The sequence below is a fragment of the Helianthus annuus genome, chromosome 10, assembly GCF_002127325.2.
Source record: "Helianthus annuus cultivar XRQ/B chromosome 10, HanXRQr2.0-SUNRISE, whole genome shotgun sequence".
Classification (NCBI taxonomy): domain Eukaryota; kingdom Viridiplantae; phylum Streptophyta; class Magnoliopsida; order Asterales; family Asteraceae; genus Helianthus; species Helianthus annuus.
The window spans coordinates 170291338-170302669 of NC_035442.2; the positions used below are offsets into that span (position 1 = coordinate 170291338).

The 11332-nt window shown below is 38.0% G+C and overlaps 2 protein-coding genes across 2 annotated transcripts; both read right to left on the reverse strand.

The window, feature by feature from the left end:
• Nucleotides 1-1225: 1225 nt before the first annotated feature.
• LOC110883305 (serine/threonine-protein phosphatase 7 long form homolog) lies at nucleotides 1226-3119 on the reverse strand. Its single transcript, XM_022131098.1, has 4 exons — nucleotides 2269-3119; nucleotides 2106-2193; nucleotides 1586-2032; nucleotides 1226-1519 (listed from the first exon to the last, which is right to left on the reverse strand). Exons 1-4 carry the CDS (start codon nucleotides 3117-3119, stop codon nucleotides 1226-1228), a joined length of 1680 nt encoding a protein of 559 aa, XP_021986790.1.
• Nucleotides 3120-5400: 2281 nt separating this feature from the next.
• On the reverse strand, nucleotides 5401-9851 carry LOC110886561. Its single transcript, XM_022134371.2, has 2 exons — nucleotides 9739-9851; nucleotides 5401-6142 (listed from the first exon to the last, which is right to left on the reverse strand). Exon 2 carries the CDS (start codon nucleotides 6115-6117, stop codon nucleotides 5587-5589), a length of 531 nt encoding a protein of 176 aa, XP_021990063.1. The 5' UTR covers nucleotides 6118-6142; nucleotides 9739-9851; the 3' UTR covers nucleotides 5401-5586.
• Nucleotides 9852-11332: the final 1481 nt, after the last annotated feature.

Consider the following 11332-nt stretch of genomic DNA (forward strand, 5'->3'; position numbering starts at 1 on the left):
AAAATAAAATAGGTTTTTGTGTCCGTATTTATAGTGGTGGTATTAGGTGTTAACAATAAATGTCTTAAAACCAACTTGTGAATGGAGTGTGTATTGAATGGAGCTTGTACCAGATAGGGCCAGGTTGTAAAAACTTTAAAATAACTCATAATAACACCATAAATACCCCCCATCACACCCATAGATTTGCATACCTTCACTTCACAAGTGTTTTTGCACATCATCTTATTCTCCAACATTGTGCTGATGGCAAACCGTGATAATGAACTCCACCTTCACTTTCATGCGCACATACACGAATCGGAAGCAAACCCCGCTAATGTTTACCCACAACCTAACCGTAACTCTGTTGTACCACAACCCAACAATAATTCACTCCCCCCACAATCCCTCCGTTACTCCGGTGATCCTCTTCCCAATGACAATAGTGCTTTGCTCTTCGCTGGACACCAGGCGAACCGTCCTGGCGCTTCACCCCTCGACCAACATCCTCACCCACCACCATATGTTGAATATCAAAATCGAAATCCTACCTCCTTTATGCAACGACCTCAACGTCCTTGGATTGTGCAGAACCCTAACCCTGCATCGTCAAGTGTTTTACAACCATACCCCCCGATATGTAGGTTTGGATGCATCTACCATAGCTTGTGCTATCACCAATACGACAGTGATCGTGACTCTAATGCGTTATCAGATGATGCCGTCGTTAGTGATGATCCATGGGAACAATATCACAAGACTGACAGCGATTCTGATTCATCCTTTTGATTCCAGAGCATGACTTAAGGGTTCCTGTATTGGTAGATGTATTTTGTGTTCGTGAATTCTCCTAAATTAAAATAAACCGCGTAATGTTCTTTGATGTTTATATTATTGTGATGGTCAATGTAAAAGATTGTGAAAAATGACGTGGCCGTTTCCTCACCCGTGTGGCTCCCACCACCGGGTTCGTTTGTCTCTAACTTATAAGGAGGGGTAAATTTGTCCGGGTACCAGGGGCGTCTGGTCGGCGGAAAGCATTTCGGGTCATTTAGAGGGGCCCGAAAGTCGTTAAAACTCATTTTTTTGTCTTGTCAAAAAACGTCCAACGTGGCCTTTTCCGTGGCCGTTTCCTCACCCGTGTGGCTCCCACCACCGGGTTCGTTTGTCTCTAACTTATAAGGAGGGGTAAATTTGTCCGGGGACCAGGGGCGTTTGGTCGGCGGAAAGCATTTCGGGTCATTCAGAGGGGCTCGTTGTTTTGTTCGTGATTAACACCGGATGCACCCCCTTCTTCATAATTCCTTCCCCATTGACCAGCGCCGGTGTCTTGAACGTTTGCCGCACCACGGCCGCGACGACGTCGCCTACGCATCCTCTGACTACCAGGATAGGATGACAGGTCCACCGGGTCATTTGTCAAATTGGTTGGATGTTGGGTATATTCCGCTAAATTTGACATGTTCAAAGCCCGGTATGTTGTCTGTTGCATCGTCTCCATATCTTGGCTTCGGTGTATTACACCCAAAGAGTCAGCCTGAATAAAAATTAGTTACATTAAGTCGAATAAAACCACAAAGAAAAATAAATAAATTTAACATACCATCATTTGTACCGTGGCACCGTCATCCTGAAATCCTGCCATGGGTTCTAGCGGTTGTCGTGGGTTGGTCAAATACACGACCGTATGTTCTAAGTACCACGTCATATAATCGTTGGCCACGGAATAAGTCTCGATTTGTTGTCCGTTTACAACATTATGCTCACGATGGTTCCAAGCGTTAACATACGGTTCATGATGACTTTTCCAGTCCCACCCAGTCTTACCATTCCGGACTAAAGAATAGAGCCGCTCATGCTCACCGACCTCAATATTTATTGGTGAAGGTATATATTGAACCATGCCAAACTGCCGCATAACCCGTTGCGGATAGTGATGCTCCACAACATCCCAGCAAATCAACGGGCAGGCACACCTCCAACTATTCCTCCTACTGGTGCAGATCTCCGGGAGGCTGTCCACCACGGCATCATACGGTTGCCACATAAACTAAAAAAAATCAATAACAATAAGCAATGTTACGCTCACTAAAAACATATATTACCCTCACTAAATAACATACCATTGCCTCTTTCAACGACTGAAGCTGAGATCGATAGGTTCTGAGGCAATGTGTCGGAACATCAACGGCGTTTAGACTCCCCTTCCACCTTCAAAAAAAATATATAGTTTTCATAATATTATTTCAAGATTATAAAATATATATTTTGAAATGTTTTACATACCGAGCAGCTATCGGGGCGCGGTAGTTGAAGATCGCGTTAGGCTCCGGTGCAAGACACCGAATCCTCTCCCATGCCCATACTTGTAAAATAGACACAGGACCGGTAAGACCTAGAGCATCCGGAGTTGTGGCGTTACAAAGATTTCTGTACAAATAGCCTAAATCAGCACTTCCCCAACTGATCTGAGAACATTGCCCCAAATCTTCTAGGAAAGGCAGATAATGAAGAGCTATCCAATTATTCGAATTAACAGGAAATAATGTACATCCTAGTAAATAAAAAATTACTAAACGAGCACGTATAATGCACGCTTCGTCCGTTGCCGTTTCTTCATTTAACGGTGCTATTATCTCCTGTAAAATACGGATTGAACTTATTCTTTTCCCCCAAAAATGATTTTTTTCAGGGGTAAACCCCAACAAATTTTGACACATTATAACGTCGTTGGTCAATGTAATCGGCGTTTCCATACCGGAAAATACCTCCCCATTTATTGGTAGACCCCACAAAACATTAATGTCTTGTAGAGTCACTGTGGTTTCACCGAAGGGGAGGTGAAAAGTGTGGGTTTCGAGCCTCCAACGCTCAACCAACGCGTTTATTAACGCGTGGTCAATGTACCGATACCCACTATCGAGGATACCGTCGAAGCCCGCTTGACAAATTATACTTTGGACGCGTGGTCCTATCGGATTATCCTTTATAAGCGACCAAAATGAACGATCGTCACGTTTTATACTCATTGGGTCCCGATAGTCCTTGGGGCACTTGAAAACCTCCCTCGCACGATGTTCATTTGCCAAAAACAACACTGTACTGTAAAGGGGACCGGGGTGAATCTGATAACTCATGTTTAAACCGTTTAAAAATTTAGTATACAGAAGATGAGTATGAAGATGAGTATGAGATATGGGAGTTGATCGATGGTTTATATCATCATCATCTTTTAATTTGATAAGACTTGCCATTCTGCAATACAATACACTCTATACACTCTATGAAAAGTTGTGCACTGCAATCCAATGCATGCTTCTGAAACACAACTATTCAAACTAGACCTCTTAATATTCCCACCTATTAATACTGAGCCTATGACAAAGAGATATACATCCAATAAATCCAATTAATATAATATTAATATATATATTTCAAATGGCGATATTGGTATATATATAGGTTCGACATAGCGATATTCTTTTATATATATGTTCGATATAGCGATATTCATATATATATATATATATATATATATATATATATATATATATATGTTCCATATAGCGATATTCATATATATATATTTTCTATATAGCGATATTCATATATATAGGTGTTTGAGTTGGCGATATTCATATATATATATATATATATATAGGTTCCATATAGCGATATTCATATATATAGGTGTTTGAGTTGGCGATATTGATGTATATATGCATATCAAATAGCGATATTGATGTATATATGTATATGATATAGCGATATTAAATAAAGTCCCAGATTTGTGTCAGAAACACCCTGAATATCACCATAAATAACTATATACCTACTTTCACTCTTTTAATACAAGCCCACCTAGAGGTGATCTTTTTATGGTCAAACCACCTATTCCTGCAAAAAAACTCTACAAATTAAACCCTACACCACTAATGTAATATCTTAATAACAATATTCCTCCAGTCGAAAATTCTTGACCTCAAAAAATAAAAGGGAATATACCACAGAATGGTAATGAAGTTTTAGGAGTGTTTCAATTAGATCACTGATAAAATTTATTGTTCCAATTAGATTATTCTACTTTATTTTGGTGTTCTAGTACTAGATATTTTACCTGAATAGCAGGTCATAATCCTACATGACATTTATTTAACATTTTTTTTATTAAAAAACATGATCACATGGACGTAAATAAAAGAAAATATAATAAATCAACACAAAATCTAAATCCAAAACAATCTATATCACGCAAATATAATATGAGATAAACACCCAAAAATTATGAGATAAATAATTTACAATGTAGATTTACTTATGTACTGTTTTCCAAATATGATTTACATAAATGATCCGTGAGGCTAAATAGAATATTTTCTTAAGGATATGTGAGTAAAAAGACATGCACTCAAATCGGGTTTGAGCATTATTTATCATGATAGTGAGAAAACATTATTTGCAAAAGCACTATTTTTTTCCAAACTATTTTTTATGATTTTAAAAAAAATTTAATAACTTTTTAGTGATTTTGAAAAAAAAAAATCACTTTTTTTTTTAATTTTTTCGCATTTTTTTAACTTTTTTACAATTTTTTTAAAAAATTTTTAAACCTATTTGGCATTTATGTGACATCTCAACAAATTTTTTAAATAAAAAACCTAAATAAATGCCATGTATGATGGATGACCTTCTATTTAGGTAAAATATCTAGTATTGAAACATCAAATGAAACTTGAATGACCCAATTGGAACAAAAAAAATTATGAGTGACCTAATTAGAACACTCTTGAAACTTGGTTACTATTGTACAAAGTTAACCTAAAATAAAAATCTCATCAAAGACAGAACACTCTGGTGATATGGTGTGAACTCCTTACAAATATGAGGTTCTAGGTTCAAATCATTACAAGCAATGTTTTAAAATCCAATTTTTATACCGTACCGGATTTGACTAAAAAACGGTTTAACCAGGTGTATCGGACAGTTCAACCGATAAAACTAGGGGCGCAGGAGTGAACGGCTGGGCTACTTGGTGTTGGTGAAATTTGTCCGATTTTTTGCCCTAAACTTGTTAAAACTTGTTGAATCTTGTGAAATTTAGGGTGATTTGTTTTGTTAACTTGTGTTATTAGATTATGCTATGGGTAAGAATAAAATCATAACTTGTTTTTTCAAATGAAGTGGATGTTATTAGTCTAGAAAGAGATCCCGCTAAGCGACTCGGAATGTGGAAAATTTTTGACCCGGCCCGAATCAGATCACAGACGTCCGACCCGAACATAGAAAGTTTTTTTTAGGTCCGGTGCCTTTCGACCCCCGAACTTTTTTTTCAAGCTTCGCCACTGGGTAGAACCGACCGGTTTAAGAATTGGGTTTGTTAAATAAACCAAAAGAAATATATAATTTTGCAACTCATCATTTAACCACCAAACTTGTATAAAGTTGCATAATAATAGTATAATACAAACTTCAACGGCTTGGCAGGTTTTATGATTTGTAATGTATCACGGTACTAATCAGAACAAGATTTCAAAAGATCCATTGCAGAAAACTAATACAGACATTACAACTCCTACAAGCACAAGGTAAACAAGTTACTTCTAATCATATACAAACTTCAGTCAACACTGGTATTTTCTCATCTTCTTCATCATCATCCTCATTCGATTCAGATTTCTTACCTTTAATTTCTCCATCAACCTTTTTCTCTCGGATTTTTAACCCTTGTAATCCATCAACACACGATTTCTCCGCCTCATCTGGCACCTCCGGTTCCACCACCTTATCCGGCATTCCCTCCCTGCCGCCAACGATCACATCATCTCCGTTCACTGCAGGTAACTCACCACCTTTCTTCGGTACACAACTGCCCGAAGGATCACCCTCCGCTGTGATTCCGACAAGTTTATCGCCCGCATATCCATTGTCCGGCAACGGGTCATTAACGCATTCTCCTTCTGATTCATCATCTGAGGTGGAGAAGATGCGTGACCGCACAGCACTAGCAGCCTTGAGGAAGGCTTCTTGTATGGAGTCGGGCGGAAGAGCACATTCCTCCAGGCCTGCGTCTTCAAGACGTGGCGGCTGGATTTTATCCAACAAGCCAACGAGTTTTGCTTCCCCTGTAGTTTCCATTTGTGAATTTTTAAAAGTTGTAACCCTAGCACATGAAACAATTAATGAATTAAATGTGTTTCATAAGTACTCTGAAACAATAAATTAGATTAACCAATGGGTTAACTATGAATCTGCTTATTTAGACTTAACATCAGTAGCAAAATCTTGAAATTTCAGCAGAAGGGGGAGTAAATGAGTCAAAATAAATCCATTAAATTAAATAGTAGTAGGAAAAGAAGAAAGAACGTCACTAAAAATCACACACAATTTTACTGATAAAATTGAATAAGTATATAATTAAAGCAAATGGTGCATGTAAAACCCAGTGAAGAAAATGCAAAAATAATAATGACCACAGTCAAATAAGAACGAAATAATCTGCCCCAAGAAAGCGGAAAATCCCCCTACCACCGGTCATTGAAGCTAGTTTCTTGTATCCATTGATCGGAATTTAACGTCTGTCAGCTTATAAAGAATCCTTACAATAGTAAGTTCAAACTGATTGGGATTTTAACCATTTCCAGGAAAACCTTGCATAGAGACTACTAACCCTATGGGTCTGTTTGGTATGGGGTAATGGAATGGACGAGAGAATGGAATAGACGAGGTAATGGAATGGGCGAGGGAATGCAATGGATCATTACCATTCCATGTTTTGTTTGGTTACCTTCGGGAATAGAATGAATTATTATTGTGTATTGTTTGGTAGACAAAAAAAGACGAAGGAATAAAATCGATGGTGAGTGGTGGTTGGTGGCGGTAGAGGAGATGGCGGGTGGGTTGCGGCGGCGGTGGCGGAGGTGATGACGGGTGGCTGCACTAGTGTGGTAACGGCGGCGGGCGTCATTGGTGGTTGGTGGCAGCAGTGGCTGGTGGTGGCAGCAACGAAGGTGGTGCGTGGCGGTGGCGAGTGGTGGTGGTGGTGGCGGTGGTAGTCATGGTTGGTCGTGGCGGTGGGTGCCAACAGCGGCGGGTTACGGGTGGGCATCGGTGGTCGGTGGTGGTGGCGAGAGTGGTGGGTTATGGTGTTGTTAATGAAGGGTGCAAGATGAGATGGAATGAAAAAAAAAACATAGGGGGAGGATGGAATGATTTTGAGGGAATGGAATGCGTTACGTAATGGGTGATTTCATTCCATTGACCAACCAAACACCATTTTCTTCATTCCCTCGTAATAGTCCATTCCATCCCACCTCTCATTCCTGCATACCAAACACTACCTATGAACCAGTGAGTGGATGTTACTAATTGGGTTGCAAGCCTCTAGCTTCTAGTTGGTTCTCTCTTGACTGAACATCGACATCTTCTCAGTTCTCACTTGGAAAATCTAAAGTTCTCTCTCAACCAACCTTCTCAGTTCTCTCTAGAGTCTCCACAGTTTAACTCTTTCAAGAAATCGGGATATTGAAGAAATTGTTTGGTGAATTCTTGTGAAAATCACAGGTTTATTAGAGGTTTAAAAAAAAAAGAGAATTGAATTGGCTGGCTTGCTTTTTATAAAGTTTCTATTGTTTCTTGAATTTTGATGACTAAATTGCAAATTTCTCCAATTTCTATCCAAATTCATTACAACCAAACAAGCATTATCGAAAATTTTTAAAATTTCAAGTGTTTTTTTTTTTTTACTTTTAATTTCAGTTTTGATGGCTCAGTTTGATCTTTTGGTGTCTAAATTTTGTTTTATGACATTAGAGTTTGTACGTATTCTTGATTTTAGCTAAATTTAATTTACATGAACTGGATTTTACCAGATTTTGACTTTTTTTTTATTTCTGAATATGAACATATGTAATCAAACAGTTGATGATGTTAACATGGGCGACTGCATTTCTGCCAAAGTGAAAGATGAGATTTTTGGCGTGTGTGAAGTCAGCTGTAGTCAAAGTGGAGAAGATAAAAACTTCACCAGGCACCAACTTTCTTCGAGATTTGTTGCTTACAAAGATTGAAATCCCCATTTTGCAATTATATGAGGAGTGTTGTTACTGCTAGTCGGCAAGCTGGTTTACCTAATGGGTCATTGTAGGAATCTATATGATGGTTCTAGACTTGGTAGTAGCCGCAACAACTGTGGGGGTGTATTAAAGCAGTCCGAGCGTCTTCGCATATAAAAAACAAACGTGCTATGGTGGTCAGGTCATTGCCGGGTCATTTTGGTCAGAAGGCTATTTCTGTTCTAAGAACGGAACTATAGGGCTGTGAGATGAACTCGCAAATTTTTCTTCTCCAATTGGAGTCTCATTGCTGGCTATGTTGTCAAAAGCGCGTGAGGCGCGGCCTGGTGGTGGCTCAGGCGAGAATATGGGTTTTTTCTGTAAAAAACGCTGCTCAGGCGAGCACCCAGAGCTAGGCGCAGGTGAGAAGAGGCGGGCTTTAAACATGTGAGGCGCAATGAAGAAGATAAAGGAGTGACAAACCGATTTAAGTGCCGCAATCACCTTCTGTGTCTTCGTTCTTCTCACGTTCCTTCTTTTATTGTGCCATAAATCTTTCAATTAACCTTTCAATATTTGTTTTGCTATAGTTTACTACTATCAACTTTTTTATATTTTGACTTGTTTATATCTTATTTTCTTATTTATAACAGCTTTTATTTTTCTTATATGAATTATATATAATAATAATTAGATTTTTATTGTATTTGTAAAATAGTATTAATGTAATAATTGTTAAGGCTTATTATTAAACTAGCCCTAAACAAGTCTAAACCCCCTAAAACTAGTATTTTTATACTCTGCGCCTCACTTAAAAAAAGCCCTCGCTTTTTTAGCGCCTTGCGCCTATGCTCCGAGCGAGACATATGCGCCTTAAGTGCGCCTTGCGCCTTTGACAACATAGGCTTCTACAAGCACAAATCCAGTTTTAACCCTTACAGACTGTACAAACTACAAACATCAACAAAGGCAAATAATCACTTGAAACTATGCCATAAAAAGAATCAACAGTGCCTAAGTCCAGCGATACTGATCCGATGAATAGAGCCTTGTGAACACAGGCTTGTCCTAGAATGAAGAAGAAGCGAAGCGATTAAAGCAATCAACCAGCATTCACCCTTCTGTGACTTCAAGAAACTAACCCAACCCAAGTCCACGATTTCAAGAACCTACGTCTATACCATGTAATTCTGGTGAACTTATTCCGAGGAACAATACGCAATCAATCGATCAAGCGCCCTAGTTTGCTAGTCGAATTTGGTAAGGGCTTTAATTAAGGGGCCTCTTAAGATAAAATGAAAGGGCCTAGTGAGATTGTGAACTGTGAAGTCCATACTAATTTCAAAACTAATCAGTTTAATTAATATACAGACAACAAGCAAATGAAAATCTATTGCTGAGAAGATTACAAAACATAATCCAACTAACAATTCAATATAATAATAAACAGTATCCATAAACAAACACTGGAAGTATAACTGTATAACAGTATTTCATCTAGTTTCAAAATCTTCAAATTGGAACCCTTATATCAGAAATCAAACAAAATAAACACAAAATAAAGAATCTCGAATAAAAACGAAGCCCTAAATCGAGAATCATCACGCTAATAATGGGACTTCATTCCTTCGTTTTCGAAACCTAAAATCGAAATCAAACAAAACCGAAAAAACTAAAATCAAGGGTTAAGATAAAAGATTCTTACTTGAATATACGGAGATGTTTACGAATCTACGGTTGATTGAGATCAAAATCTTCAAATGGTGAAGGTTATATAAAAGGGCAACTGTTGGAAAAATGTTGATCTTTTTAAAGGACAGGTGTTAAAGTAAATACTAGCTGACGTGGTCGTAATATTTTTTAAAGATAAAGCACGCATTTTAATAAAACTGATAATGATAGTCGTTTTTTAATATATTTTTGACATGATAAAATGTAATAATAAATATATCCAAAACACACTATTACATGAATTTTATGGGTACAGATTTGATCAAACAGTGTTCAAATCAAGTAGAGCTTAGGCTGTACGGTATGGTGATGGAGGGAAGAAAGAAGACGGGGGTGGCGGGATGGGGCGACGGAGCGGCACCGAGAAGAAAGAGGGGGGCCCATATGTTTTGCTCCGTCCTGAACGTCGAAATTCCGACAGAGAGGACGATGACTGGATCAAGACCGGGGGGGAGGGGGGGGATGGTTTGACGCCGGCGTCAGGGCTGAGGACGGGCCATGCCGTTCAGCCTTAACTTGAGGGGTTTTGAACGAGTAAATGCAACTTTTGTTAACAGCAAATACTTTTGATTGGTACATCGTGTTCAAAACTTACTCTTTCAAGTTTTAACTTTTTTTTTACTTTTAAAAATTTTAAATTCACCCCTTGCACTATAATGATATACACCTTTAACCCAATGATTAATTTTCACTTATAACTTTCATTTGTTAGTTTTTTTTTACAAAACAATATATATATATATATATATTTCTATGAAACATATTGAGCAGGTAACCATAAAAAAAGATCAGTACCGGTATTGGCACTATCAGAGCCATTACTAATATTCGTTTACATTGGTTTTCAATCGATGTAAAACACGTATCAACATCCTTTTGGACTTATGTCGACTTTAAATGTTAAGTTGTCTTTTCCATTGTTGTATTAAGAGTGTTGGTACCATATCAACACCGTAATGAACCCAAGTAATATCGACTGGATTCCCACCATTACCATTGCGTTTATGATTCCATTTAAAATTTATTAAAAATTCAGTCGCACTGCCGCGAAGCGTGAGTGTAACCCAATAGTTTATATTCATATCTAAAAGTTTAATATGCAACGTGTTCAAGACTTCAGGATTCGTAGTTTAATAGTAAACATTTTGTGGGTTTTGGATATAAGTATTCATCATCTTACTCAGTAAATCTCACCAATAGCAAAGGTAAGGTATGGTATAAGGAGGGTAAGATGTAGACAACCTTACCTCTACCCCGTAGGAATAGAGAGTCTGCTTCTAGTGAGACCCTCGGCTTGATGGTAGTTTTGCATCAAACCTTGGACATAAGGCACATAACACTCGACAATTAAGACAAAGGCCAATTAGTGTATGTACTCCCATGTCTTTCGGCTATCAACGCCACCACATGATGCATAATTAACCATCCCCTTCTTTTAACATTATTGAAATTAGTAAAATAACGTTAAAATTAGTGCACTTTCACTTTTTACTTAAATTTTTCAGTTAAGTTTGTTTACTTAAGGGTTTTATGGTCATTTCACACTTTAATTTGAAAAGTTTCTAAAT

Bases quoted from the DNA above. Each gene is read 5' to 3' on its own strand.
- LOC110886561 (XM_022134371.2), bottom strand. From the start codon at position 6,117: ATGGAAACTACAGGGGAAGCAAAACTCGTTGGCTTGTTGGATAAAATC.
- LOC110883305 (XM_022131098.1), bottom strand. From the start codon at position 3,119: ATGAGTTATCAGATTCACCCCGGTCCCCTTTACAGTACAGTGTTGTTT. The intron at 2,033-2,105 runs GTATGTTATTTA...GATTTTTTTTAG, and splicing joins AGTCGTTGAAAGAGGCAATG to TTTATGTGGCAACCGTATGA. The intron at 1,520-1,585 runs GTATGTTAAATT...ATTTTTATTCAG, and splicing joins GTGCCACGGTACAAATGATG to GCTGACTCTTTGGGTGTAAT.